This window comes from Phasianus colchicus, chromosome 6, assembly GCF_987193195.1.
Source record: "Phasianus colchicus chromosome 6, bPhaCol1.hap1.1, whole genome shotgun sequence".
Lineage (NCBI taxonomy): Eukaryota > Metazoa > Chordata > Aves > Galliformes > Phasianidae > Phasianus > Phasianus colchicus.
In genome coordinates, this window is record NC_143441.1 from 48114116 (window position 1) to 48141820 (window position 27705).

A 27705-nucleotide genomic window follows, 5' to 3' on the forward strand; every position below is an offset into this window, starting at 1 on the left:
TGAGAGCTGCGTATTTTTAGCATTGTTCTCTCTAATTTGTAATGGTATGAATAATAAAACTGTGATAATTACAAGAGCAGATAAATGACTGCTCTTTTTCACCTGGTGAGTTCAAAGATATATCCTGTGTTTTCTGCCAGGTGTAACTTATCTGGGTGCTATTAAAGCTAAAAATGCTTGTACAGAAATACATGAAATTGTGCTCCACAAACCAGGGCTCCGCTGCTCAGAAGAATCATGAATATGATAAAGGATTCAAACCAGGAGTGCTCAACAATTTGGTAGCAGGTTTTCCTCAGGTTCCACCATGTTTTTCCTCCAAAGTTTACGGCTCTACCCTTACAGCAACGAAAGTATCGAACACAACCTGAAAGTGAGAGATAATGATTGCAAGTCATGAAAGCACATGCAGATCAAGAGCAAATCTGATGTGCATTGTTCTGGTGCCCACTGTCAGGTGAGGTCTGATTTTACACTCTTCTCTTGGGTTAATCCAAAACTGATTTTGACTCTGTCCAGCAGAGCAGAGTTCACCTCACCTTTCTATAATTATCTACTCTTTGGTGTTCTGGTCTTCACCACTTAGAAGCAATCCTCTGATTTTTAAGGAAAGAGAGTTTATTTTTCCAGTGGCACAATCTCTCTATTCACTACACAGAGATGATGCCCGAATCACTTGTTAACATCTAAAATTAAGTGAAATTAATCTCACCCTATCAGCTCTGGATTCCCAGAACAGCAGGATTATTTTTGACACTTAACAACCATATAACCATGAGAACCTTACCTTCTGAAAAACATTTTTCTGGAGTCTTCTTGTCTTCAGCAAACTCTGGAATTTGCCTCAGCAGATCTTCAGGGTTTGTCAGATCCACTGTGCTGCATTCGGAAAAGCTGACGGAGTCAAACTACCAAGCAAAAGAAGATCAGGTATTGATTCTCCCTACATTCAATTCCAAATGAATAAGATCAATGAGCAAATGACATTCAAAATAAAAACTTTGTTATGTGCTAATATTTCAAGTGGAGTTAAGAATGGAATAGACTTTATGACTTTAAATGTAAGCTTGGAGGTACCAATAGGTGCATTCAGATAGGAGCCAAAGACATATGTGTACAGTATCTATCCACATGAAACAATTTTAACTGCTTATTAAGCTCATAAATTAGAGAGATTTAAACTTGCTTTCAACTACACACAGTCCTCAGTGGGCTAAAACCAGAAAAATCTAGAAAAATACATTCAACAGGAGAAACAGATAAATATTCTGAATATCCATTAGAGTATTTAAGAATTAGAAATTGGAATTGGATCATGTGTTATCCAATTCCAAAGCTTTTCTTTGTTCCTCCAGACGTACATATAATGTACAATGAGTTGGCTGTTTGTTACAAATGACTTACTCTTGGATTTTTGGAGGGGTTTTTTGTGTGTATTGCTGAAGAAGAGCTCATTTTCTTGGATGTTTTCCTAATTCAGAATTATTCTTAATTTATTTATGAATCATAATGAGAAACTCATTTATAATATTACTTTTCTTGAAACTGAGATATTTATGACACAGGTTGGCTTGCTGGAATTTCCCAGTTTTGCTTGGAAGTATCTCTCTCCTTTAATGAAATATTTTGTCACTTTTTTTTTTTCGTAGACTCTAATTTCAAGAAATGGAAATCAGCAGAGAATTTTGTAAATGATTTACTTGAATCAAATCAGTTTGACACCTCTCCATTCCTAAATACTTATCTTTCCTACATACACACATATAATTTTTTTCTTAAAGATCAATATGTGGATACCAGCACAGGTTCATTTTCATTCACAGAACTCACATCCATCATTAACCAGCCAGACTGGCACAGTGCTGCTGCCACACTGAAATCCAGCCCATCGAGTCCATGAGCAGAAGTGTACCCAAGCCTAACCAGCACTGAAAAGTCAACATCATAAAAGCTATCTACATATATCTACATATTTACCTCTTTATGCTCTGGTGGTGATGGTTCAACCTTCCTATCTTTTCCTAGGTAAAGCACACTGAATTCTTCAGAGGAAAGTCCTGACACTTTACTCCAGCTTCCTGAGGTTTTCCCTCTTTCCCCTCTTTGCCTCAGGTGATTTTCCTCCTGAAAATAATCTGTGGATTAGCAGGGTTCACTTTTTCCTTTTTATTGGGGTGGGTAAATTGGAAAGAAAAAAAAAAAAAAGTTGTACATTTCATTTAAAGGGGGATGCTCTGGACAGAAGTCATAGATATGATCCTTTTGAATGTGATATTACCTAGCAATAGAGATAGGAAAATTTCCCTAAAGGCCACTGAGCAATAAGAAATTAGTAATTCAGTGAGCTGCTTAACACCTGGATCTTGAGATTACTTTTGCATAGGAATTAAAAGGGAAACTTCATATGGGAAACACTGAGACAAGAAAAGGACATTGTAAAAGGTTCCAAGAGATCAATTTACCCTCATTCTAAACATTCCTAATTGGTTCAAAATCTGTTAACTGTGGAAATATGTGTCAGGTATGCCACCTTGTGCCAGAGACAGTCTTCTACCACGCATTTATCTTTCAGTATATGTGCACCCTAATATAGAATACAGAATTATAGAATGGCTTGGGTTGTAAGGGCCCTCAAGGATCATCAGGTTCCAACTACACCATAGGCATGGTTGCCAACCAGTAGATCTAGTGCAAGATCTGGCTGCCCAAAACTCTACCCAACCTGGACTTGAACATGGCCAAGGTGGTTTGATCTGGGAGGTTTAGATCCCCAAACAAGCAGATTTATTACCTGTTTACTGTATTCTGTGTCTGAAAATGTGCTCAGTTTATCTTCATCTTCAAAGCCCTCACTTGTATTCTCTTCCTCAGCAATAGGGACACAAACAAATACATTGGGATTGGTAATAAAATCATCAAGACCTGAGCATATTTCCCCATTTTTTTCAGCCCATTCAGTATTGTAATTGTCTTTACAATTTTTTCTTTCTTTTCCTAAATCCAGTGGATTCTGGGCACTCAATTTGTTTTTCTTCTTCTGCGCTGTCTTTAGATGCTTGAGCTTTCCACAACAGGTGTTCCACATAACACTCTTCACAAAGTTCAGTCCTTTATGAATCCGAGCAAAGGCAATCCGTAGATTGTTCATCTCTCCATCATCTTCTGCTGTTTGGAGACAGTCAGTACTGAAGGAATTCAGCAGCAGCGCAATGAAGAGGTTGAGTACCTAAAAGTCATTGAAATAATTATAAAATAAAAAGTCTGGAAAATTGCGTTCTAAAATCTAAATTCTAATGTAGGAGACAAATGTTACAAAAGCTCAGCCTGACTGATCAAATGAAAACAAGGCAAAAATGAGATGGCTATAGAATCACAGAATGGTTTGGGTTGGAAGGAACCTTTAAGAACATGTAGTTCCAACCCCCCTGCTATAGGCAGGACATCCTCTCTCTAGACCAGGTTGCTCACAGTCCCATCCAGCCGGGTGCCTTGAATGTTTCCAGGGAGGAGCATTCACAGCCTCTCCAGGGAACCTGTTCTATGACCAACCAGATTACAGTTGATGAATTAAATTTCCCACTCAGAAAGCTCGCTGTTCCCATATAACTCTTCCCCCTAAAAGTTACTTAAAATCGTGTCTATTTATTTGATCAAAACAACTTTCAAACATTACAGTAGTAACAAATACTGTGGTCAGTTTAATGACAACTCTCCTCATCAAACTAGAGTTAAATCATTTCTCTGTGGAAGTTTCCCGACTGGGATGTAAAATCAGATTCTGGCACAGCAATATTGTTAAACATACAGCATTGCTGGAAAAAAAAAAAAAAATCAAAATCATAAGAGACTCAAAGTGAGATTTTCTCCCTGTTTTTGAGTGTCATCCTTCCCCTCCCTCTCTCCACCCTCCCACCCCCCCGCTTATTTATTTAAATGCAGTGGGGAGAATGAAACAGAATTATTCATAAGTCTTCTGTAATAAGGATTACACTACTCAATTTTTCTCCTTTCAGAACTGGGCAAGTAACACCTGGATCCACAGCAGGATCTTCATGGAAGTGACTGGCATAAGCTGTAGCTCTTACTATGTAACAGACTTCCAGAGAATTCATCTATAGAGATGATTAAAGAAAATCCCACTTTAAGTGATACGAGTGTAGATTCTGTTATTGCTGATAAGGATCTTGGAAAACTTGAAAATTAAAAAAAAAAAAAAAGAGCAGCAGCTCAATGGTAAAAGGTAAAACAGGCTTTTACAGACTAACAGACACAGGTAACTGTTCTAAGTGTGCTTTAGGGATCTCCTATTTATTGATGAAAAGGTAATTAAGTTGACTTTAACATCGACAGGATAAAGAGAAGAAAATATTGGAAAACTCACCACTAAATTTCCTATTACCATGACCAGCAGAAAGACAAGAAGGCACAGTGGTTTTTCAGCTACCACCATGCAGTCCCACATGGTCTCAATCCATTCTCCACACAGAATTCGGAAAATAACGAGGAATGAATGGAAGAAGTCCATCATGTGCCAGCGTATTTCACCATTTTTTTTTATTCTATCACCGTGGGTCCTATAGCTTCCCCCAAAGAGCTGCACCCCTACTATAGCAAAAATGAAAACGATGATTGCCAGGACGAAGGTCAGGTTACTCAGCGCACCCAGGGAGTTACCAATGATCTTAATGAGGGTGTTTAAAGTTGGCCAGGACTTTGCTAGTTTGAAGACCCTCAGCTGTGTGAAAACATAAAAAGTTGTGTTAGATAACCCACCTTTCTGCTGTTCAAACCTGTAAAAACCATTTTTTAGACACTGTCCAGCGATATAATGTTTGTGGCATTGTGACACTAACGCTTTTAGAAGAGTATTTGTAGATTTATTTTCCCAAGAACTGAACAACATTGCAAAAATAAACCAACAATCTCCTCGAGGGCCTGGCTACCCTTAGTTCTGGTAAGTGCTTGGCCCACGCAGGCAGGAATTTGTATAATGTGCTTGATGTAGAATATGGTGCACAATTTATATGCAACACAAATGATCAAAGCTAAGGGACCAGCCGTTGTATTACAATAGAAGATCTTTCTTTCTGCAGCACAGCCCCAGTCAGTCTACAGTACACAGTATGAATACCTTAACATCACTTTATGACTACTTTTAAGTATTCTTCTTTCCATATTTGTATTAGGACAATTTTTCATAAGACTATTTGGGCTAGTATTTCATTTTTTACTTCTGATTATAACACCTATATTCTGGAAGATTTTTTTTTTTTTTTTCCTGAATACTTCTTACTATTTTAAATGGAAATATATACAGCATTAAACTTCAACTCTAACATTACAAGTTTAGCGCTATGTTGCTTATTCCCACTGCTGAGAAAATAGAATAATTTCCTGCATCCTAACTACAAACAACAGAAGCATTCCCTATTATATTCACAACATAATGTTGAATAGAATGATGTATATGTATGGCTTACCAGTCTGAAGGACCGTAAAACTGTCAGGGTTCCTCCTTTTCTCCTTTCTTTTTTGCTTCCGTATCTGGGTAAACTCAGCTCAATTAAACTCAATGTGACAATTATGCTGTCAAAAATATTCCAGGGCTGCTGAAAATAATAGTAGGGGTCTAGAGCAATGATTTTTAAGACCATTTCTGCAGTGAAGATTCCTGTAAAGATCTGTAATCAAGAAACAGAGGCATCAGCCTAAAAGTCACCATTAATTAATCTTATCTTTAGAATATTTTTCCACCAGCATAGCAACATTCACGGATGCATCAATAAACCCAATTTTTATGAACTTCTAATGTACTTTCTGTTAAAATGGGAGAGTTGTTTTCTACTTGCTCAGAAGTACATTAAAACTGCATCAATAAAATCTTGGAATTGTCTGTATTAGAAACGTATGCTTTATAAATACAAAGTTTGCTAACCTTTCATTTTTAGAGCTACTCTTTGTATCTCAAGTGGAAACATTCATCAATCAGTTTTTCCTATGAAAGGCCACGTGGTTGAAAATTCACTTACCGAGTTGCCCACATTAAGCATTAATTTAAAATTATATGTCATATTATTGTGTTCCAGTGCCATAAACAAAGTATTCATCACAATGCAGAGCGTTATGGTGAGATCAATGAAGGGATCCTTTATGAAAGCAGCCACTTTTTTCTTGATTCTCAACCAAAGTGGACAACAGTTCCAAATTAGATACTTCAAAGCAAAATCTTTCAGGACTCTTGGGCATTTCTGTTGGGATTCTTCAAGTTCTAAAAACAAAAGAGAACTCCATTATAGTTAAATAATTGTTGCTGAGCAAGATGGTGAAAAAAAATTGCATCAAAGGACAAGAGAATATAAAAGGAACCTCAAAATTCAGTTAGAGCCCCAGAGCTTCCCTGCTCAGGTAATCCCTACATCAGGTAATAAGTCCAACGGTAATGTAGCAGCTTTGTATATTAGGAAAACACGTTTTCCTAATATACAAACTGGATATTAGGAAAAACTTCATAGAAAGAGTGGTTGGGCACTGTAGCAGGCTGTCTGGGGAGGTGGTGGAGTCACTGCCCCTGGAGGTATTCATGAACCGTGGAGATGTGGCTCTGGGGGACGTGGTGAGTGGGCATGGTGGGGGTGGGTTCGTGATCGAGACTAGATGATCTTAGAAGTCTTTTCCAATCTTAATGATCCTATAATTTCATCTGATCCTTGTGTAGACACGTAGGACACTGACTGTATCACTGCTAACATCTTTGCCTCCATTGACTCCCTAGGGAGTAAACAGCAGATACAAATGTTCAGATTGTAGGTGAGACAAAACCAAACCACAGCACCTCAAGCTTCACCTTAGGCCAGTTCCATTGAAAAATTTATGAGTATCATTTCTGAACTGATGCAAGCAACAATGCATCTCCATTTTCTTTAAGTAAAATATGGAAAGGAAGCTGTTCTGGTGTTCTCATTTACAGGCTCTTGGTCAAATATAAAAGTCCTTCCTTTTTTGAATATTAGTGTGTGCTCCAAAACACTTTTATACCCTGCTGAAGTCTTGTGCAAATTCACAGACCAACTAAAACTTACTAATCATTCCTACCATGTTTGTATTGAACTTTAAGTAAACTGATCTTCAAGGATGTGAACATTCTTGGAGGAGGAGAAGCCACTGCCCCGATCTGCTTATCATGTCCAGAGAAATTCCTCCCAACTATTATCACTCCAACCTCTTCCTCAGTCCAATGAAATGTGATAGGAAAGGCAAAAGGTAAGTTCTAATACATAATGAATGTGCTATAATGCATTCTTTTTAATGAAAAAAAAGGGTATAATTAGTTGTGTAATTCCTAACTATACATCTATAAATCTCTGTTAACTTTTAAGAAATGTATTGATATTTTGGTCTTTTACCCTAGCATTACCTCAGGATTGAAATAAGCATAATGAGGAGCCACTTACCCTCTAAGACACTGGTAATTATGCTGACTGCACTTGCTGCCCTTTGTCTCTGAAATGTCTCATTAAAGTGCTCCACTGATAGCTGAGGATGTAAATGCATCATGCTGCTTTCATCATTCACAGCTGGCTGCTTAAAGAAGTAAACACAATTAGGGAGATACCACAGGAATAAAACGAAGTAGGATGCAATGATGGGTAACTATGAAAGTTAATAGGAACAATGACATGCAGCCAAATAAATGTACCTGCCTACAAGATGTAATAGCGTTCAGAACAAAGGTCCTACACATCAGTAACAATGCTACAGTAAATGGATCCCTCAAGCATGTAACAGCAACAGGGCAAACACAAAGCTTGGAAATAGGTGTGAGGGCAAACAGATCCTGCAGTCTTCTAGAGACTAATGGGAATGGAGAGAGATGAGTGGTAAAATAGTAACAGCTTATCTCTACCCATTCTCATGGGGGACCTACAGAAAAAGCTATTGATGCTAAAGGTGCTGTATAGAAGAATGTAAAGGTGCTGCTCAAAACAACCATCCTGGACAGGGCAAAGGATAAAAAGACCTTCTGGTGAGTTACAACGTCAGCACTCGTAACCCAGCTACAAAAATATATGCGGAGAAACCATAATACAAAGATATACTTAGAACAGCATTTTTCCTTACCAGATCACCCTTCCCCAGGTCTTCCATTACTGGAGGAAGCGTTATCCCCTCAGAAGGGGCTGTATCTAAGCCATGCACCTTGCTGTTCCCTCCTCCCATCACCGAAATCAGGCCATTGCAGTCGTCCGCGTTGGCCCGCTTGCTGCTCTGCACGCAGCTTGGGGTGGCGGGGTGGGAGCCATAGCTCTTTTGGCTTGGCATGCTGGAGCGTCTTCCCACCTGTGGCACTGACATTGACCTGCCCTGGATCTTGTTCTCCCCTGTGCTGTGGGGTTCTTCATCAGCGGAATCCGCTTTGGAGTCAACTTCTAAAGCGGGTATTTGGAAATTGAACACGCTGCCGTGGCTAAGCCTGCGTTTCACCTGATTGGTGTTGGGACCGTACAGCAAGCCAAGGAGGGACTGAAAGACCAAGAAATAAATAAAAGGAGAATGGCAGGATGTCAAATAGAAGATTTGGGGAACAGATTAAAGTTTAGAGTTTCATAACATTTCTTATCAACCATAGCAAGTCCTAAACTCTTATTTAATTTAGATTATTCAAGGATTTTGTTTAGGTTTTAAAAGATGGATAATAAAATACTGCTGGCCTTATCAGCTATTTCTATGATAAGCATTATATTCATATTTTAAATAAGAATTTTTAAAAAGAAAATGATGGCACTAGAGTTAAATTCTGCTTTCATTCACTTTTTCTATTTCTCAGTGCTACAGAAAATTTATTTTAACTGCTGTTACAACTTTTCTTCCACTCTTTGCTTATAGCATTTTCTTTTCAAAGTAAAGTTTACATATAATTCCTTCCTTATCTCTATAAAGTTGTTTATTTTAAAAGCTAAAGAGTGATCAGTGTTTGCAACACGATTTACTTTGTGCTTTCAAGCAATTTATGTTAGCATTAAAATTGTAAAAGCTGCAAGGATCTCAGATTCAGACTATAGATTACCAACTTTCGTTGACTGTCTGTGAGCTGTGACTTGGGAAACTGTTCTTCTTCATACTCTTCTATCCCCAAGGACTTATTTCTCTTTTTCCTATTGCTTCTTTCTTTGATTTCTTTGGCAGACAAAGGAGAGCCTTCAAAGGAGCTAATTGACAGGATATCAATCCCTTTCGCAGTCAGTGACTAAAATTAAAGCAAAAACACAGGTGGCATTTTTGCTGGTACTTACAAAATAAATGGCAAGAAAACACTTCCATGCTCTATATTATTTTTTCTTAACAATCTGTGTTTCAAAAAACTTGGTAAAAATCTTCCAATATGTGATAACAGTAAAAGAAAGAGGAGAGAAATTCTGCAACATATGGAGCAGTGAACAATTTGCTATTTGCAGTATGTTACATGATTGTGTGCATTGCGCCTGCCGGGGGCAAAATAATCACACTAAAGCTCCTATTCCTCCATATGGCATAATTACTTACAATAAAAATACTCAGCTTGAAAGTAATGCTGTAGAATATATATTTATTTCCCCAAATAAACACTCAAAGAGTATTAAGATTCAGTCTTGCCACTGGGTATCTATAGGACTGGAGTCACGCTGTGGATCACTTACTTTCCCATACTGAATTTAGGATTTGAATGTTTTCTAAATGCAGAGCAATATTTCATCCCAGAAGCTTCTAAACTATGTAAGTTACAAGTGACTTTTCACTAAAGTATAGTGGTCTTGGATGCTAATGCATGTAAACACCTGAATTAATCTATATTCCTCTGCTGAGCAATCCACAAGGATGAAGCAGAAGATAACCATATGTTACTTTGGAAACTGATAGTTTATGGAATTTTATATTTTCCAGTTTTTAAAATTTCTTATAAGAGATTTTAAAGATCATTATCCATGAAAAAGTTCATTGTTGGAAAAATATGGGAAAAAAAATATGCAGCAGAACCAGGAATTTCTCCTGCATCTCTAAGAAACGCTGCTTTTAACAACATTTCCCCTCCCACAGATAACTATCATATATGCCTGTATACAGAGAGTGATGAATTTTCTTGTGAGTCTAGTAACACAGCATTGAGATTAAACTTTGCAAGGATATAATTTACGTACCCCCTGCTCTTTCTGTAATAATTCCATGGCTTCCCGAAATATCCTTTCTTTTGCCTCTGTCTCAGCAATGGTGGCCTTATTCTGGTCTTCGTATGCCATTGTTACTACAGCCAGAATCAAATTGACTAGATAAAACGAGCCCAGAAAGATGACCAGCATGAAGAAGAGTATATACACTTTCCCAGAAGCTCTGAGGGTCTGTAAGCACAACACCCCAGGGATAAAAATTACCATATTTAATACCAAATAGGTTTTCTGAAATTCTTTAGAGGCACTCAGATTTCTAGACAAAATGCTTTAGGAAGATTAAAGAGAAATGTATCTCTCTCAGCCTTTTCTTCCCCATCTTTATAATGCCATCACACATGAATCCATGATCCCATAACATGCCCCATGAGGATGGCTGAAGAGGCACTGTTGCATTTTGGAGGACAATAGAGAACCCTTTTAGCTATTTTTTTTTTTTTTTTGAAGGCTATAAGACAGCAGTGTAATAGGACTATAGATTGGAAGCACTTGAACACCCCTTTTTAGGGAGTTGAGTGGGGACCACAGTTTGCTGGAAGGGAGAAGAGAGGATGAGGGCACAATGACTTCTGGCTACTTCTTCTATTTGAGGTTTTCTCTCTAACCATTTTCTGCTTCAGATATTGCTCCATCTGGATGACTGGTTCTGAATAAAACACAAAGCTGGTACCTGCTGATACAGACGTTCCCAGTAATCCTGGGTCATCAAGCGGAATAAGGAGAGAAAAGCCCAGCCAAATGTATCAAAACTGGTGAAACCATAATCAGGATTTGGCCCAATTTTCTTGCATATATATTCTGGAGGACAGGTCCTAGAGGCGATAGTAAGAAGTGCAGTTCTTTTAGTTGAAGGTTTTGGAGAAACACTTCAGCTCATATGAGAGTTTGGATTATTTATTTAGCTCTGATTTTCATTATACTGAAAGCCAAACTTCTACTCCAGGTAGTAATTAGCTGGAAATTGGAGAAGGAAAAAAGCAGCACCTATAAGTCAGCAACAGAAAAAGAGAGGCTGGAAAAAACTGCTAACCCAGGCCAACCCCTTCATCACCATTCCCATGAGACCCTTTGTGTTTTCAACTCTAACACATCCATGGGGAAAAGAAAGATAGGCCTTCTGGAAGGAATTTAGACCTGAATAAGAGAAATGCAGGATTACACTTCGTTCTCAACACATGTTAAATTATCTGACTCCCACTGTAATTTACTGTCTGAGTTCTGCAATCAAGGGAAGCCAGGAATCTCTACTTCATTTTCATGTCTTATAACAGCAAACAGAGAAGCACTGAGGCAGAGAAAAGTTCCAAACAAGAAATATTCTGAAGTGCATTTACCCAGCGCCAGGACCACATAGCAAGATGTCCGAGGTGCCCGGCTTAATGGCAAAGTGTTCTATAAACAAAAGAGAGGGAGAGAGAGAAAGAGTGAGGAAATGTAAAACCAATACATTTTCTAGTCTGTATCCTCTATACTTGAATAGAGGTGGTGGTAATAGCAGTGAGCTGTAAGTGTATGTGCACACACGCAAATCACTTCAAACAAATACAAAAAGAACACTGAGGGAAAAGGGATGGGTTTCCCTACACTCATAGTAATTGCTTCCTATTGCTAGATGTCCTTTCCTCACTTATACACAAGCTTCTCTATATGCATACATTTATGCATACTGAGGGAATCCCTTAAAACAGAAAGCTTTTACAATACTATCTCTTTGGCCCATCTATAGAAGCCAACAAAGAACTGGAGGGTGCAGGCTCAGGAATAGCTTCACACTTGGCAACTGTTATCCTATTCTCTTGCCCGTTTCAATTGGCTCTCTAAGAAAGAGTTTGGACATTTTTGGGGATAACATAGACCATTTCTGCTTCTAAGCAAAAAAAAAGAAAGTCCTGCTTGGAGGAGGAAGGAAGAATCTTTGGCAATACAGATAAAAACCATGCCAGTCAGAAAACAGGTCCTAACCCTCAGCTGAGAAATACTGATTTGTCCATCAGGATGCTGAAGCCATGCCCATTTCGATCTCTTCTGTTTCTCTTTGCATGAGTTACTCTAATGCCTGAGCTAGCAGTAGACTGAAATTAATAGCTTCAATGCTAAGGAGTAATTAGTGCTATTAAAATATGGGTTTATTATCCCAGATGTAAGGGACATCTCATCTCTTCCTGATGCTTCTCAAATCTCAGCTGGACTTATCAGAGAAGTCAGTGCGATTCAGAGCCAGCACAGAAACCCTTAATATCTGTTCTATTGTACCACATAAATACACCATGCAGGCTACTTTCTGCTCTGCTCCTGCCAACTGACAATAGTTTATCAGTTGATTCAGTGACTGAGATTCGGAAGATTATAGTAATGTGTGGTGTCCATGTTGGAGGTGGGAACTTCACATTAGGACAGGACCAGAACAGCCTGTGGAAGATATGACAGAAAGTCATTTAATTGAAAACTGTCCTTACAACATGGCAATTCATAAGTCCTGCAGGAAAGCTTCCATTAAACCTGTCTGGCACCTCCTGTTTTTTTTGTCATCATTGCAAATGATCCTGCATGGAAGGATGGGAACAAGACAAAGAAGCAACATAGATTATGAACGAGGCTTGAGGCTTGCCTTCTCTGGGCCTTTACACTGCAAATGTTCTGTCTTTTAAGATCCCTGCTCCACATTTCTGCCACCAGCTCCAGTCAAGTGATACATGAAATATAACATACATGAAAGATGTATATTATATATATACATATATATATCTTATAGATAAAATACATACCTGATATAAGGTATGTATGCTATGAAGAAGAAAGTAATTTTGACTTTTAAAGAAATTCCTCTGTTCCAAGCTGAAGACAACATAACTAAGCAGCACAGTGAAGATACTAGAACTCTTCAAGATGTAGGGAAAGCCAAACTTTGGGGAATTACATCAGAGAATTACCTCATGTTTCATTTGTTGTCATGAGGTTCTCAGAAACATAGCTTGAAAAATTAGTGGTGTTATTTGTTATAACGAAGGGAAGGGAAATGTTCCTGGATGGCTGCAGGCTGCTCTGGCAGTATGAAGGGCATTATCAGGTAGCTGCTCATCCAGATATTCAACTTCATATACAACAGTAGTTATACATGCACATGCAGGTCATTCCAGGGCTAGATAAAGGATTAAGAAGAACAATTACCTGCATAAACAGCAAATGTTGCAAAGGGATCCCATGTTTTGTTATTTAAAAAATCACTGATATTGAAATCTGTATTATTCTTCATGCACTTGTATCTCAGATTGCCCTTGAATAGCTGGAGGCCTATGAGGGCAAAGACACTCAGGCAGAAAACGGTCAGGATCATCACATTGGCAAGTTTCTTAACAGACTGGATAAGTGCACCTACAATGACCTTGAGCCCTAGGGAGACAATACAGAATGGGAAAATCATGATGAAAAACTGAGAGCAATTAATACAAGAACAATTTTTTTGCATTTGATTGACCCAGATGTTCCATTGTTCCATTTAAGTTATCTAGGCAAGGATGAGGGACCAGGGATAGTCTGGTAGATAGTCTTTACATACAGAAAGGGTAACATGCATAGTCCAAACACTGAGAATATCAATCTGCATGCCATAATGAATGAGATCAGAAAGACCAGAAAGACAACACAAGGGCAACACACTAGTTCTGAGTTTGCATTTAGTCATGAGGAAACAACCACTAACTTTATAACTAAGAGAAACGTGGGAGAAAAGGAACAATAAAGCGTTGTTCCAAGAATGCAGAAATATATGGCCTATTCTGTTGCCAGAGGGTTTCTGTTGAACCATCATGCATAGACCAGCTAGAAGGACACTGTAAAATCAACATAATAACACGCTATCAAAATCATTACTATATAATAAAAGAAAATTAAACACAATATTGTTTATATTGCTTTATTCTTCTTGGGCCAGCTGGACTGGGAAAATATTTGTGCCTACCAATTAAGCTGCACCTGCAATCAGTGAAAGATATACAAAGAAAATGACAGGAAGGAAGGAAGAGATGAAGGAAGAGAGGAAGAAGGGAAAGGAGGAAAGAGGGGACGGAAGGAATGAAAAGGAAGGAAAATCCAACATTTTGATTGGAGTAAATAATCCGCTATAAATCACACAGGATTTCTTACCTGGGAGTACTGAAATGGTTTTTAAGGCTCTCAGAACCCTGAATGACCGAAGGACCGACATGCTCCCCAGGTTGCTGAATGCTCCCACAAACCTGTAGTGTCAGGACACTTTAATTAGAAGAAACCAAACACTTATTTTAGTGTTCATTTTTAACTTTTAATCATCCTGAGTGTATTTTGAATGTTAATAAACTACACATCAAGAGTTTTTTTGAGATTCATACAATAGAAAGCCTTTTCTGGATTATTCACTCATAAGGTTTCTCTTTATTTGTGTGAAGCTGATTTTCTCAGCATCTCAAAATATTGTGCACTTAAAATATAAAGAAAGATATCACTCAAAGTTATTCAGTACAAGCTGAACCAATCTGAATCTATCTCCCTTCAATAGCTGCTTGTAATCACTATGAAAACTTTCTAATTATCACAAACAAAAGCTTGGAACTGTGAAGTTTGAATGATATCAAATGCAATCCACTGTGCTGGATACATAGTGCTCTGTTTTCAAACGTACACTTTCATTCTCAATAGGAGCTCATGTTGGACAAGGCAGCTATTACACTGAAATGTATTCACTCGAGTAAAAGGGCCCCAGAGTGGTATGAGATGGGACTGAAGAGATTAACTGTATCTTGCTCCATTCTGTTTTTGAAAGAAAAATGCATCATAGTTGAACAGAGAGTGATAAAACAAGGGAAGAGTCAATGGTTATTGACTCTAGATGGCCATCTGTACTAGATGGTTTCAGATGTACCCTTTTTTAATTTTATTTGTTTGTACTGCAGACTGCCTTTGACATCCCATAATGAAATCTTTAAATATAGAGAAGTACAGGTAGTCCTTGTTTTATTTGTTCCCACTTACGCCATTACGATCACAGTGAAATCCAACCAGTTCCAGGGATCCCGAAGGAAAGTGAATTCATTTAGACAGAAGCCTCTTGCCAGTATTTTTATCAATGATTCAAAAGTGTAAATGCCAGTGAAAGTAAATCTAAGTACCAAAGGAAAACAGCAACATTAGTAATTACTGTAACAGGATAAGAGACACAAACTATTTACTGTCTAGGCCAACAAATCAAGGGAATGTCATGGAGAAGTGATGGAAAAACTCTTATTGATTTCAGGGTCTTTAACAGTTTGAGACAGTAGTTGACAACCATCCCACCATGGCTGCTAACACACATACCTTTTTTTTTTTTTTTTTTTTTTTTTTTTTTTTTTCATTCAGTAATTTCTTTCAAACTCTTCCATGTGAATCTTCAGAATCTGAGTAACACAGAACTTCCAGCTACTTGCTAAAATAAGGATCAAAATTCATGCCTCATTCTGGTTTCAAGTAGCCAAGTGAATGTAGGATGTTCAGTGTATTATTTACTTGAGGTACACTGCATCCATTTCTATACAGATGGTTAAAAAGCTTAGAGAAATGCAAAGCTAGAGGATTTTCAATTTAAGACAGCAATTATTCTTATTAATGGAAAATTATCAGTAAAAGCTCTTCTGGACTTATTGAGCGCACTTATTTCAATAAGGTAGCAATCTCCCTAAGGAACTCAAAAGGCATTCATTTGGTACTCAGTAAATGCAGTAGGAAATTATACATATGTAGTACTTCCCTCTTCATTTGGAAAGAATTATTCCAAAATTATTATTGAAATGCGTTTGAACAGCAATTTTGATGCCAACAGCAAGTATAACTCTTATCTAAACTTTAGTGCTCTCATAGGCAGGGAAGTGTCCTCTGGAGATATATGAATTAATACCATGAAGATTCTTGTTTCTGCTTGCCTAAGAGTTTGCCACTCCCAGCTGTTTCAGCATCAGAAATCATGAAACAGATTTTATAACTGTTTGGAAATTAATTAATTTGGAATCTTCTCCTTTATGTTGTCTTAGCACTAACAGAGTTCATATTCTAACATTTTTATAAAGATATTATTATTATTTCTAATATTTCTATAAAAAGCAAATAGCCTCCAAATAACTTCAGTAAGTAGGATAATGAACTGGAATGGTTGGACATACATGATGCTAGCTCAACAGAACTTCTACAGAATATTATCTATACCAGCACTCTACTGTAACCCCATAATTACTGTGGTTACTGAGTCCAGAGACAAAAATACTGCCTCAAAGCAAAACCTTTTCTAGTTTTCTAAACCCCTCATAAACTACCTTGTGTGAAAGATAGAGAGTAGGCTAAACAGTCAATTAGGGCTACAAAACTGAAATACATACACACCCACAGATACTTACTCAACATATTTGTTCCATGATGGAGATGAACTCTTAGGGGACTCATTCCGAGTCATGAACGCACAATTAGTTATAATTGTGCATATTATAAACCAAGTGAATAATGTAAGACATGGGAGTGAAGGCAAAGAATACGACATCAAATTAGAAAGTTACATATCCCACTGTTTATGAAATTAATATTTTTAATACTTTTTAAAGCACATGCAAAGACTGCAAGCACATGTATTTACTGATTCTGAGTCATATTAGATGACAACATGCTGCCCTTGTTATTTATGCCATCTTACTTGCTGTAGAGGTATTGGGCATTGCAGACTTGGTAAAATGATCTCTAACCACTGAGACAGAGTAAGAGAAAGAATGCCTTTTTAATTTAATTTTACAGCAAAAAAATTGTTAAATAGAGACTGTCTGACTCGCCCAAGGTCTCAGCAGCAACCAGTATATAACTTAAAACTGAACCCATTTGGTATCACATAATTTCAGTTTTCCTTGCACAAGGAAAGTCGATATAAGCTTGTGTGAATAAAACAAATTTTACTCTTCTGTTTTGACCTCTTCTTTCCTTTTTTACAACTTACACAATTTGTGGGGTTTTACCTTCAAATAAACTGGAGCTTGACATTGCTGAGAGCAAAGGTTTGCAGGTAAAAATTGAAGTTCCTGATCACCGTTGCAGTGTAGGCACTGATGATAATAAAGTAGTTCTCATAGAACTCCAGTAGAAGTATGTTTATTTTTAAGTGAAATGAATAGTTCATAGAAGTTGAATAACCTCCAGCGTCACTCACTCCTAAACTGTGAAATCTCTATTCTTATATAGGGGAGAGGGCAAAGTCTGCCATGATGTTTGTGGATGTCTCAAATGGTATTAGATGCCAACTCTTGGTTGGCAGCTATTCTCTGGGACATTCTGACTATAAGTTCAGAAGTAGAATGCAGGCATTTAGCTCAAGGGTTGATAGCTAAGATGAAGTGCCTGATTCTGGAGTTGAACCTCATGTTCAGTGTCATACTACACCTTTGGCAACCTAGGATGTAGATGAGCATGTGAAAGACATCTACTCCCTTCTGATCACCAGTTCTTTCAGTCCTTCCAAAAAAATGTCTTGGATTTAACTGTAGGCACAGCCAAATATTGCCACAAACTCAGGAGATGGACCACAAGAGCTGAAACACCAATAACAGCCAACTTGTTGCCCAAGGAAGCCCTCAGATGAGAGCCATCACTCCTCCAGGGATACCTGTATCCTGCTATGACCACAACTTTGGATCTGTTTTCAATATTACATGGAGGGGAGATGGCTAAAACCTAACCTTGATGCAGTAACATCACGGACTGCACTGGCTCTGATTTATTCTTGAGTGACAGCATTTTTGCTCTGGTCTCATTTTCAAGCACCAAAATGAAAAAATACACTAATGAGTCCTATTTTCCAGTGTGTGATTGTAGAAAGTCAAGCTTCACAACCCTGAGTACTCATAAAACTATTTATTACTAAATAGAACAAGAACAATGGTAATATCTAAAGTAAACCGTAATTAGAAGTTGTGTGGAATGAGGAAAACCTAGGGACATTCAATGCTCTAAAACATAACAGGTAAGGATAACACAGATCTTAGTAACAAAAGAGAGTGAATGAAGCCAAAAAAGGATATGAATGTATTGAAATTTTAATTGCTGCTCTTCGGATTGGATGGAAAGGACTGAGGATCCATAATGCACGTGTAGCCGTGAACCGGAAGATTGTTTTCTGTTTGTTTATCACTATGAAGATCTTAAAAATAAATGTAAAGAAACAAAGTAAAAGTTTCAGGAAGCTGAAGACAATATTTTTTTTTTATTACACCTTATTCTATGGAAGGCTTTGATGTTAACTTTTGTTTGCTTGTTTAAATGAGTAGACCGTAATATTTTGCAACACTTTTTATCATAAACTGATGAATGAGTTAATATCCATTCACTATCAGTGCAGAAAAAAATCTCAGCATGAACTTCCTTTTTTAATCCTTGTTCCTTATGAAGAACACAAAATGAATTTTGCTTATGACTGTTCTCTTTAGGTAAATTGGACCTCTGAATCAAGCTGTACAATGGTGGAAGAAAGAGTTGCAGACTTAAATGTTCTTTGTCAATATGGATAGTGATCCTACAGCTCTAAGACTGTAGAAATTAACTCAAATTATTTCTCAATTTCTCAAGCAATAAGCTTCATTTTTTATGGATTATTTCCCATTTCTCCTCTCTTTATTAAAAATTATTTTCTTCAAGCACACATGACCAGAATATGGAGCTTGAATAAGTAGGTTTAAATGGTTCACCAGCAATTGTTTTGTAGTAATTTTTATATTTGGATGATCATTCATTGTGCATGTTCACAGAGCACAACCATTGAAAGAGAGGAAGAGAGTTTAAAACCATGAAGATAAAGAAAATTTCCAAAATTATTATCATTTCTGGTAAATCTGAATCAAAACCTCATTTTCTTCCTTTGTCCATTTCATTTTTGATGTTTCCATTCTGATTTAAATACTAATGCAGTTCATGATATTTAATTCCTGTGATTCAAAATTAGGATTTTATTTTTCCTGAAAATTACAGCATGTCATTCAGCTATACCAACTTCCCACACTGTTGTAACATAGGAAGGGATTATAGTTTTTCCAAAGGAGTATAAACAAGATCATTTAATAGATCATTCACATGAACATTTTGTAGCCACATAACAAAACAAATTAAGGTGTAAACAGATTGGTTGGCTCTAACCTTGCGATCTTTGTAGTATGGGTCAAGATCTTCCAGTGGTTCCCCAATGAGCTCTGGAGGAGGATTTCCATAGAGAGCTGGCAATTTCTGGAAAGCTTTCAGGTCAAGCTGAGGACGTGGTTTCTCCTTAGGTTTCTGGTCTAGGGCATTTTTTTTATGATCCTTCTTGGCAGCAATTCTCTTTTCAATGGCAGCCAAGGATTCTGGAGTGAATTTACGGAAGTTGTTGGCACCAGGCAGTACGAAGTCAGCCATTTTTCATTCTTCTCTTCCTGTCAGAGATTCTATCCAAATAGAAAATAACTGAAAGAGAAATCAAAATTGGTAACTGGAGAACAGTTCAGTAATGAAAGTTAAAACTCTTCCTCCATGCATGCCATAAACACACATTTCTCAGCCATCATGTTATAAAATATGTCAATGATCAATATGTTTTTCAACGAGATGTCTGTTCAGTATTGATTTTAGATTATGTGAATTTAATTGGATGGGGGAAAGACCTCTATAACTTTAAGAAGGTATTTATCCTTATTAGCATGTTTGGACAAACATAAGGTGCTGGTTTAATTTAGTGTTTGGAACTGGGATACTAAGAACCACTGAATGCAATATCATCAAATACATGGAAGCTACTTCTGCAATAGAAAGAACACGTTTGAAAACAGCTAGTGCTGATGTAACCATTCAGATGTATAACCCATCCTTGTGGTGCTGAGGACATCAGCACAGGGACAAGCAGTGTGCAAGTGTTGGAAGAAAGGCCTGCTGGGTGAAACACTGATAGAAATGGTGATACATCCTCAGCTTTCTCTGAAAAACCTCTCATTGCATGAACAGATTTGCTGCTGGATGCTATGCGACAACATCTAGAGAAGTGTCTCTTAGTGGCTGCAAAAGGTTTCTCTAGCTATTCCCTTCTAAGGTACCACTTTTTCACTCCTCCTGAAGATCACTTGGAACAGAGGTTTCTGTTTAGTTTCTTTAGGATTGAAGGGATATGTGTAGATCTGTATTAGCTGCCTGCACGGATTTTCACGAAGGATTTATTGCTCGTTTTATGAAGCATATCCTCAGGGGCAGTGTTAGGTCACATTTATTTGGGTCACTCAGCAAATTTTAATGGTTCCTGAAAAGGCTTTGATTACATTTTGGTAATCATTTTTGTAAATTTGATTGCCACAGGAGGATGAATGAGACCTGATTTAACTTGTGACACATTGACTGACATGGACAGAAATAAGTTATCTGAAAAATATCCATAAAAACTTGATATTTTCTACCCAAATGTCAGAACAATTAAATGATGTAAGATAAACACTTCACATAGTTTCATGAAGAATTTTCATCAGATACTAGATAAAATCCATTCACCTGTATATTGTTGGAGACTATAGCATGGCAGTACAGAAAACACCTTTGGATTTCATGGCTCTGGCTAATTTTGCCTTGTTTGCTTTACTAGAGACACATCTATTATCTAATCTAATCATCTTATGTTTTTTCATGAATCAAGTTGATAAAGTAAAGTTTACAACAGCTGCAATTACAGAATCATAGAATGACTTGGGTTCAAGGGACCCCGAGGATCATCAAATTCCAATCCGCTTACAATAAGAAGAGTTGCCAATGGATGTATATGATGAAGAAACCCATCCATTAAGAAATAAAAGAGCTCACAGAGCAGTTTGATTTTTGGAGGGATCAATTGAGAGCTTGAAAACACTGCAAAAAAACTCAAAGAAAGCCCAGGAAGTCCACATAAATTGACAGTGAAAAAAAACTGAAAATAATACAAACTGTAGGAGGATCCAGACCTCGTGCTAAGAGCTCTGCAAGGAGATTTCTTCAGGGTTTTTTTTTTTCCATTGATTGTGACCTCTGGGACTATGGCCAAGTCTTTCCATCCACCTTCACTTCAACACAGCCTTCAATATTGACTATGTAAGTAGCAGTCTGAGCTCATCTTCAAAAATTTAGATTACAACCTATGCTCCTGTACCCTTCCTTTCCACTACATGGAACATCACAGGAAAACACCAAGTCTGAATCAAGAGGCTTTGTTTTAATGCTAATAAATAATTTTCCACCTGTGTGCTGACTCCCCAGCAACACAACACAATTTCAGTTCTCAGCAGACACAGTGTGATTTCAGTTGTCCTCAAAACTGTGGAACCATTGCTGCAAAAACAGCTGAAGGACAGTGATGAACTAACCATAGTGAATGCTCTTAATTCTTCCAGGCTTCCCACCTGTCCGATTTAAATAAGCATACAAAATAACAAATCCAAAAATTAACTACTTCTCCTATCACAAAATAGCAACCTTTCTGGAAGAGGAAAAAGGCATTCAGGAGAAAATACTCATTATTTTAGGCTTTTTAAATAAAGACAAATATCCAGAAGCTGCCTGTTGTTGTTCAGCAAAATGAAAACTATACCACTCACTCCCAAACTTTCAAGATTTAGACAAGCCAAAGTAGTTTTGTTTTGTTGATACTGACAGTAATTTAGATGCTGGCGGTGTCAATAATGAGAGCTGTGAATGATACATGAAATGACACCATTTCTGTGCAATGCACGGAGGGAATACAATAATTGCTTTACACTGCACTGTGCCAAATAATCCACACATAACCAACCCTCCACATGGTACTTCCATAAAAGCCTACTCGATTGCAGAAGTTCACCATTAAAATTCTGGTCCTGTTGCAGGTTTCTTAAGTTTTCTCTCCTTTCTTCCATTAAATTTTCTTTCAAATCCCTGAAAATAACCTTTGATTGTCACACTGTTCTCCTCCAGGACTACTCCGAGGCATAACAAAATCCTAGCACCCAAAGTGCTGCTGGGATGGGGGCTGGAGAAGGCATGGAGACAGGTAGAGTCTGTAGAGCCTCAGACAGAGCTGGAAATCAGGCAAGAGATTCTCTCTCCTGGTGTTTTACAAATTGCTCCACAGGTGAACAACCATTAAGGAAAGGAAATGGATGCTTTCCTTTGCTGTTTCACACATGAGCAGTAGAACTTGCACTGATAGCAGCCACAAGCTTTGGAGAGAATGAATTGAACTTTTTGTTCACAGGCAATTGTGAGCTACTCAGCCTATTCCCATTCCTGAATAAAACATAATGAATATTAAACTTGGAGTAATCTCAAAAAAAACTCTTCCAGGTTCATTCAAGCTACGTTCCTAGTTTCTGTTGCTCTTGTCTCAAAGAATATAGCATTCAGAGTGCAGCTGACTTTAATTGTGTGTATGAACAAAGCATGATTTATCAATTTGACCAAAGTAAAAGGTTTTAATGTAAATCCATTTTTGCTCATGAAGCATTAAAGTATTGTTTTGGTCTTTTCTCAAGAGGTATATCGTCTAAGGACAGTGTGAAGCTTAAGGCCTCTTTAAAATAAAGCATTCTTACCCTTCAACAGACTGAATATCAGAGCACTCTGAATGAAATCAACATAGCTGAAGAAGAGAACCAAAGAAATTGTTGATTATTTGGCTTTTTAGACTTCAAAGGTACTCCCTATGAAATGTTTTTTCAAAGAGCAAATGTGTAGCCATATAGCTTCCTGAACTAAAATTCCTTTCTTCCAAGTGTCTTTTCCAATATAGAAATATTCATTTTGATGGGTAAGGAAACAAGAGTATTATCAGAGACGTTTTCTCTCTTTTTCCTGCAATTACAATCACTCAAATTCAATCCTCAGTTAATAAATAAATGTTGCTTCCAATTATTAGATTTCCTGGATTCATGAGCTGTTTCGGAAAGATGTGAAAACATATTGACAATTACAATTGTGATCTCAGTGACCAGGGTGATTAATGCAATCCAACTTCCAGAATTACATTATTACACACTCCTTTCTTCAGATTGAATGACTGCAGTTCTTACCTGTTAAAACTGTTCCTTTTACTTAAAAATACTTTTCTAACATTCACAGAAAGCTTCTCTTAAGAAACTGGAATAACAATTGTTTGAAGGCTACATGTGAAAAGACTCGTCCTCTTGGAGCAGCTAGAATGTTATCGTTGCCTTCAGTATTGCTGCTTTCCTACTCTTCTGCATCTTATCTAGGGAAAATGACATCCAACATGAGGAGGAACAGTTAGGGACTCTAGACAGAACAAGCTGCTTTTACTCCCAATAATTATATGAAGAGCCAAGAACATCAGTGTGCACCTTGGAAAGAGATGCCAGCTGCATCTCCTGAAGTTACCATGGTAGCTTTGGGCTGTGCTACATCTTTCTAGGTCTGAATTTCCAGTATGTAAGATAAAAACTTTCCAGAACTGAATAAGGAAATGTTTAATTAACAACAGTTCAAAGCTTCTGTAGAACAGTTCCATATTACCCTCAAAAACTTTTCTCTATTTTGCAAGGAGAATAATTAATTCACACCAAATTGGAATTCTTTTAATGATCTTTTATACATGTATGTAATAGCTTTTGTTTATCAGCACATTATTTTTTAATCACAGAATTATTCAGGTTGGAATGCACCTTGGGAGTCTCCAGTCAAATCTGCTCAAAGATGGGTCAGTCATGAGGGAAGGGCTTTATCCAAGGAAATCTCCAAGGTCCAGGACTGCACAAGTTCTTTGAGCAACCTGTTTCTGTTCTTGGCTGTCTTAATCTATTTAGACCCCTTTTGGTCTCAGCTTATGCTCCTTGCTTCCTGAAACGCTATAATAATAACAAAACAACAAACATATTTGAAATATTGCATTAATTTGAAAGGTAAATGAAAATAAACAACAACAACCAAGACATCTCTACATTTGTCAAACAAATACTACTTCAACTTCACCCCATTTTGCCTAGCTATTTACAGCAGACAACTGGAAATGCCCCAGCTCTGAATAATACCATCCAAGAAGCTCCATTGAGCTTGCCAAGGGTAATGATAGCATATATCCTTATTAGTTTTCCACTTTTACATTAGTACACTTTACCTGAACCAGGCTAAAATCCAAAATTTGTTTACCCTCTGCAGGTATGCTGGCTGAGAGCTCCAGTGTGACATCAGACTGAAAGGAGATGGCAACAGCTGATCTAGCTATTCTATGCCCTCTTTGTAATCATCAAATCTGAGGGCACAGATAAGCATAAGTAAACATTCAGGTTAGGCAAAAATTTAGGCTAAAAATTCTCCTGATTTTTTCTGTTGCTTATAAAACTTAATGTGAGATAAACCCCACTCTCACTCTGGAATTTCACAGTTCCCAGTTCTCAGCACTAGTGAATGAAGGTACCAAACAGCTTAGAGATACACAAAATAATTTATAAAGACCTGATAAAGGCTGTTAGCATCCACCCAGAATGCCCCTTTGGGTGGGATTTGTCTCACCTCACTGCAGATATCTCAGAATCAGACTGAAACACCTCCACCACCTCTCCAACTGCCTGCTTTGATGCCTGTATGTCAGGTGATTGAATCCCATGGCATCAGCACTGACTGACTGCTACTGACTACCTGAGATGTGTGAGATGAGATAAATTCTACTTCCCCATCTCCTAGGCCTGCTCTTCCGTTTCAACCAATGGGTAAATGCTAAACTTCCAAACATCAGTAATTCTGCAGTCATTGACAGGACTGAGCAAACATCATTAGTTGCCAGCAGACTGTGAACACATAAAAATTCTAGCATTGCCTGATATTACATTGCTTCCTTAATGACTACTTACAGGACAGGCCTTCTTAGCAATTAGTGAACCGTTAAGTCACATTTCCCTTTGCCTATTAAGGTTGGACTAATTTTCAGCTACTTTGCTATCATAAATAATTTAAATCTGTGCAGAGATCACTTTTTGTAAGTGCTTGAGCAGTCGATTGACAAATTGTCAAATAGCCAGTTGCAAGCTCTGAGGAAGTTAAGAAGCTATGGCAGCCACAGGAATCATGAGAGATAAGAGTGGAAGTGCCTTTAATGACCATAGGCTAGTCCACTGCAACAAGAGTTAGGATGAATTAGATCTCATCAGTACAGTTACTAGTATATGCTTGTGAACTTCACTGGTATTGGGAAACAATGCCAAGAAAACAGCCCAACAGTACAAACAACCTGTAGTTTATCAAGAAGTGCAAAAAGTGTCCAGAAATGGCTGGAACAAGATTGCGAGTGTCAGCAATGACAATAGCAAATCCAAACACCGTGGTGCAGTTTGAAAAGCATCAACAGGACATTCCCTGTTGGGAATCTATCTAGGGATGGATAGTGGGGTAACAGGAGAACAGAGGCTGGTGGTAAACTTCACAGCCCACCACTAGGATTCAGGACCATCTCTCCAACCTGTGAGGAGTCTAAGAAGTGGATCAGAACCCAAGAAGAACCCTCAGCCCAGAACTATGAATGACACGGCTGGAACTGTGCTACAGAGAAGTCATGTAATGCATAAAATTGCATATGTCTGTGATTAAATTTTGCTGGTATCCAAGTCCAATGAGATGACGTTGTCATTTGGCCTTAAGTAGTGACTATTGAATGGAGCACTGAGATAAAGATCCTTCTACTGTATTATAGTCTCATCTAGTAAGAAAACTGACCTCTTGCTGGACACAGATGATGGGACAATAAAAAAAAAAAAAAAAAAAAGAGGAAGAAGAAGGAGAAGGAGGAGGAGAAGAAAGAGAAGAGGAGGAGAAGAAGAAGAAGGAAAAGAGGAAGAGGAGGAGGAAGTTAGGACTCAGCCTTGTCCTAATTTGAATAGGAATAATCCTACCTAAAGTTGATTACTATGTGCAAAAAACCTTGAGTGATATGAAATACGTCTTGATTTGGAAGTGCCGTAACAAGGAATATAAGGTGATGTGGAGGCAAATTTAGGAAGTGTGGCCAAAGAAGGTGAGCTTCGCATTTTTCAGACGTGCAAAATGAGAAAGAAAAGGAGGGAAAACAGTTTCATTCATTTCACAAAATTTGGAAGGCTGGATCCTGCAAAAGGCACAATGGAAAGGAGCATGTGCTGCAGCTGGGAGGTGGACAAGCTGTGATTTTTAGCAGTGTATTTTGCAGTGTTGGACTGAAACCTCTCCAGACTTCATGTATGTTCAAGGTTTGTGGAAAACAGGGAATTCAAATTCACTTTACCCCTAAGGAATGAGAACTAAACACCACTTAAAATTTACAGGAAGCTAAGAGCAACTATACAACAAGAGCTGCAGCTTCATGCAGATAATTTTACTAAAAATTAACTTGATTTCTGCAATGAAGCACTCAGTGGGAGTGGCTTTGAGTTTAGTGAAATTACTTGACTCTGGAAGAAAAGAAACTTAATTAAGCTAAAACTGCATTAATTTCAAACCTGTGTCCACAGTGTGGTTTAATGCAACCGAAATAAGCAGTTTCAAATGGTGTCACCATTATAATTCATATCACAGAACACCCGACTGGCTGAGGTGAGCAGGAGGTCCCACCCTGCCCCACCAGGGCCACCCAGAGCAGAGTGCCCAGCCCCACATCCTGGTGGCTCCTGGACATCTCCAAGGAGGAGACTCCACGTCCTCTGGGTCCACTGTCCACCATTTCTTCAGTTTATAGAGAACATAAGAAATGACACAAACAGTGTGTTACCAAACATAGGGCCTTAAACCTCTGACTGTCAGTAGGTCAGTTCTGGCCATAGTATTTGCACTAGGTATGTTGTCTAATAGGCAGTTCCTCATTCTTCATGATTAACTTCACCATTTGCACTTTTCATTCCACAGAAAGAAATCGTAATTTCAAAGAAAATGGAAAATATTCTCAGGTTAAATCAAATAACCATAAAGAAAACGAAAACGTAGTAGAACAAAATAATCAAAACTTACGAATTTGTGACAAAGGAGCGGTGTAGAACCACAGCTAGAAGCTCCAGAGAGGCTCATTCTGTTGGGTCTTTATATAAGCTGTCATAGTCTATCATCCTTATCATCCATACAGAACATCTCTGCATAATATACTGCTTTTACTCCGTTTAAATACTGTCTCTAGATGATGCTGTTATCTCTGTGGTAAAACGAACTTGCCTTTGCCACTCTTAGAAGATAAAAACTATTGCAGCTCTTTCAAATGCAAACACAAAACTTTTAATCTCTTCCACTTCATCAAAGTAAAGAGTTCCTGACGTTTCTGCAAGTTCCAAAAGGTGTTCATCTCTACTGCCAATTCCCCTGCAAACAGCCGAGGATGTGTTCTCATATTGGTTGTTTCATTCTTTAACAATTCCCCAACAAAATTCACTTAGTAGTGTATTTTCTCCACCCATGTGTTCACCAAATAGTCCAAACCATTCAAAAAAAAAAAAAAAAAAAGGAAATTTAATTAAGTCTTTGATTAAAAACAAATTGATGTGAA

At 37.8% G+C, this 27705-nt stretch overlaps 1 protein-coding gene across 1 annotated transcript in view; it reads right to left on the minus strand.

Annotated features, from left to right (window-relative positions):
* LOC116238268 (sodium channel protein type 5 subunit alpha-like) overlaps positions 1 to 19625 on the minus strand; it is a 29455-nt gene extending 9830 nt beyond the window's left edge. Inside the window, exons 1-19 of the mRNA XM_090142163.1 lie at positions 19371 to 19625; positions 18260 to 18381; positions 16601 to 16711; positions 15207 to 15335; positions 14343 to 14434; positions 13368 to 13589; positions 11534 to 11591; positions 10870 to 11011; positions 10173 to 10370; positions 9065 to 9244; positions 8119 to 8520; positions 7452 to 7578; positions 6030 to 6268; positions 5481 to 5681; positions 4382 to 4735; positions 2792 to 3226; positions 1978 to 2124; positions 788 to 908; positions 213 to 367 (exon numbers count right to left, since the gene is read on the minus strand). Of these exons, the coding sequence (XP_089998289.1) occupies positions 213 to 367; positions 788 to 908; positions 1978 to 2124; positions 2792 to 3226; positions 4382 to 4735; positions 5481 to 5681; positions 6030 to 6268; positions 7452 to 7578; positions 8119 to 8520; positions 9065 to 9244; positions 10173 to 10370; positions 10870 to 11011; positions 11534 to 11591; positions 13368 to 13589; positions 14343 to 14434; positions 15207 to 15335; positions 16601 to 16711; positions 18260 to 18381; positions 19371 to 19625 (3690 nt within the window). The remainder of the gene's footprint in view (positions 1 to 212; positions 368 to 787; positions 909 to 1977; positions 2125 to 2791; positions 3227 to 4381; positions 4736 to 5480; positions 5682 to 6029; positions 6269 to 7451; positions 7579 to 8118; positions 8521 to 9064; positions 9245 to 10172; positions 10371 to 10869; positions 11012 to 11533; positions 11592 to 13367; positions 13590 to 14342; positions 14435 to 15206; positions 15336 to 16600; positions 16712 to 18259; positions 18382 to 19370) is intronic.
* Positions 19626 to 27705: the final 8080 nt, after the last annotated feature.